This window comes from Gregarina niphandrodes (assembly GCF_000223845.1).
Source record: "Gregarina niphandrodes unplaced genomic scaffold scaffold00178, whole genome shotgun sequence".
NCBI lineage: Eukaryota > Apicomplexa > Conoidasida > Eugregarinorida > Gregarinidae > Gregarina > Gregarina niphandrodes.
This window is the reverse complement of record NW_011645939.1, coordinates 1-2,276: the sequence shown is the minus strand read 5'-3', so window position 1 is coordinate 2,276 and position 2,276 is coordinate 1. Positions and strand designations below refer to the sequence as shown.

Sequence of the window (2,276 nt, the reverse complement as noted above, 5' to 3'; positions counted from 1 at the left end):
GGCATGAAAATGTTTGGGCGCGTTCGTAGCTCCCATTGGCATTGTGGTGTATGCATAGTATTCGCCGTCGATCTGAAAAGCGTAGGCTCCGACTTGGTCGTCAGCTAGTGGTATTGAGTGGAATGCCTTGGTCAGGTCGATCTTAGCTAAGTATGCTTGCTGCGCGGCCCAAGCCACGATGGGCCAGCAGCTCTGTATGTTCGGGAATCTGCCATCGGTGGTGATGAATGGTAGCAACGGTCGGCAATCATGCGTTACGCGCTCGTTTACGATGCGCGCATGTAGTGTAAAGTTCGGCTTATGGTTTAGTCTGGTAATCTTGCCTTGTGCGAGTAGATCATCTCGCCATTTTCGATAGATCTTTAGTTGTTTCGCTGTAGTTGGAAGTCTTCCGTGGTATACTGGTAGGCTATTCGCGTTCAGCCTTTCGCTAAACGGAAGGACATCGTTAGATCGTCTTACACGATCAAGGCCCCTTTTTCCTTTGTCATGTATAGTCGGCTGTGGAGTTATCTGGCTCAGCGGTCTAAGGTTAGATCGCCGTCCGATATCCTATTGGCCACGACCTCTGCCGCGACCTCGGCCTCGGCCTCGGCCGCGAGTGGCAGATGGTCCTATTCGAGCTATAGCTCCGTTTTGGAATAGAGCTAAGCCTCTGGTAATACCGGCCTTGGCAACTAGTGCGTATAGGTTCGCCACTTCTCTGCTAGTTAGTTGTAGATGGTTGTTGGTCATGACCCATTCTAGGCGGAGCGTAAACTCATCAAAGTTCCCTGATTGTTTTAGGGATTCGTATATGTGGTTGCGTAGTTGTATTTGTAGATTAATCTTGGCCACAGGGTCAGTGCATGAAGATATAGCGGTAGCGATTTGTGAAATAATTAATTGGTAGTTGGAGCCGACTAAAGTCATCTTTTTAAATTCAGATTGGTAATAGATCAACGTTGAAGTTTCGATTTATCGTTGGAAAAAGATGATAAAATTTTAATTTGTTTAGTCATATGTGGGGAGACGCCGTCTCTTAATGTCTGTCTCAGAGATCTGAGTTGGCTCGGTCATGGTCGTAGTCTCAGAGATTATTCTTCTTTTTCTTGATTTCTCTGGTATTTCCTCCAGATCTAGATCTAGATCTGATCTAGATCGTGTGCGATCTGGAATCGGTAATTGTGGTCTAAATTGTGTGCGAGCGTTCTGTGTGCGGTATAGAGTATATGACGGCGTGTTGTGTGCGGAAATTTTTCTGTATAATTGTTTGGCGTGAATTGTGTTCTTCTTTCTGTCCTGAGTCTTAAGTCGTGTTCTCGATGGTTTGTCAGCTGGGTTTAAGCTTCCTTGTATATAATGGTATGTTGTCTTTGTCATCTTTATTGAGTCGAGTAGTATTCTTAACTTGCGTGCATAGTATATGGTTTCGGTTATAGGGTCTATTTTTAAAGGGCTCGTTAGAGCCTTGGCTAGTAAAGCGTTATCGGTAAAGACTTGTAAGTCTGTCTTAGCGGTTTTGGTGTAGTCTTTGATTTGATTAAGGTACTTCTTGGTTAACATATAAGCGCCTTGGGCTTCATTCGAGTTAGCATAGTTATGTACTGCTGGTAGCGGTATCGATGCGGTCAGTAGTGTGTTATCAGCTTGTCTAAGTATGAGTCCCGCGGCTGTATTTGAGGAGTCCAAGTATAACTTAAGCGGTTCCCCGGCTGATGCGTAGAAGGTCTTTCTGGGTTTGTCTGCCAGTGCTTTAGTGTATATAGTCAGTATGTCTGAATCTTTAACTTTATTCGTCAGTAGTTTACGTATAGTGAATTGTTGACTGTCGGTTAGCGTATGCTTATAGTAGGAAAGCGTTTGTGCAGCTCTTTTTATTAGATCTAGGTTGTTTGAGTGTAGCAATTCTTCTATCCGTTTCCATTTTTGGTCTGGGATCGACAGTTGGTGGTTGTTTAGTGTATATCCTAGTAGATCTGTACAGTTCAGTTGAGATTTGAGTTTATTAACTTGGAAGTTACGTTTGATCAGGTAGTCTATCGTCTTTTGGTATCGTTGTCTTAGTTGTTTAGTGTTGGTGGCAGAGATAAATATGTCGTCCTGGTAATATCGTATGTCGTTGGCAAAGGGTAGCTTGGCTAGTATCTTGCCCATGACGGCATGAAAATGTTTGGGCGCGTTCGTAGCTCCCATTGGCATTGTGGTGTATGCATAGTATTCGCCGTCAATCTGAAAAGCGTAGGCTCCGACTTGGTCGTCAGCTAGTGGTATTGAGTGGAATGCCTTGGTCAGGT

General features: G+C 44.3%; 1 protein-coding gene across 1 annotated transcript; it reads right to left on the bottom strand.

Annotated features, from left to right (window-relative positions):
- Positions 1-993: 993 nt before the first annotated feature.
- On the bottom strand, positions 994-2,181 carry GNI_220330 (RNA-directed DNA polymerase; the record flags this gene model as incomplete). The annotated part of the gene is made up of 1 exon (XM_011135596.1): positions 994-2,181. The coding sequence occupies one exon, from the start codon at positions 2,179-2,181 to the stop codon at positions 994-996; it is 1,188 nt and encodes a 395-aa protein (XP_011133898.1).
- Positions 2,182-2,276: the final 95 nt, after the last annotated feature.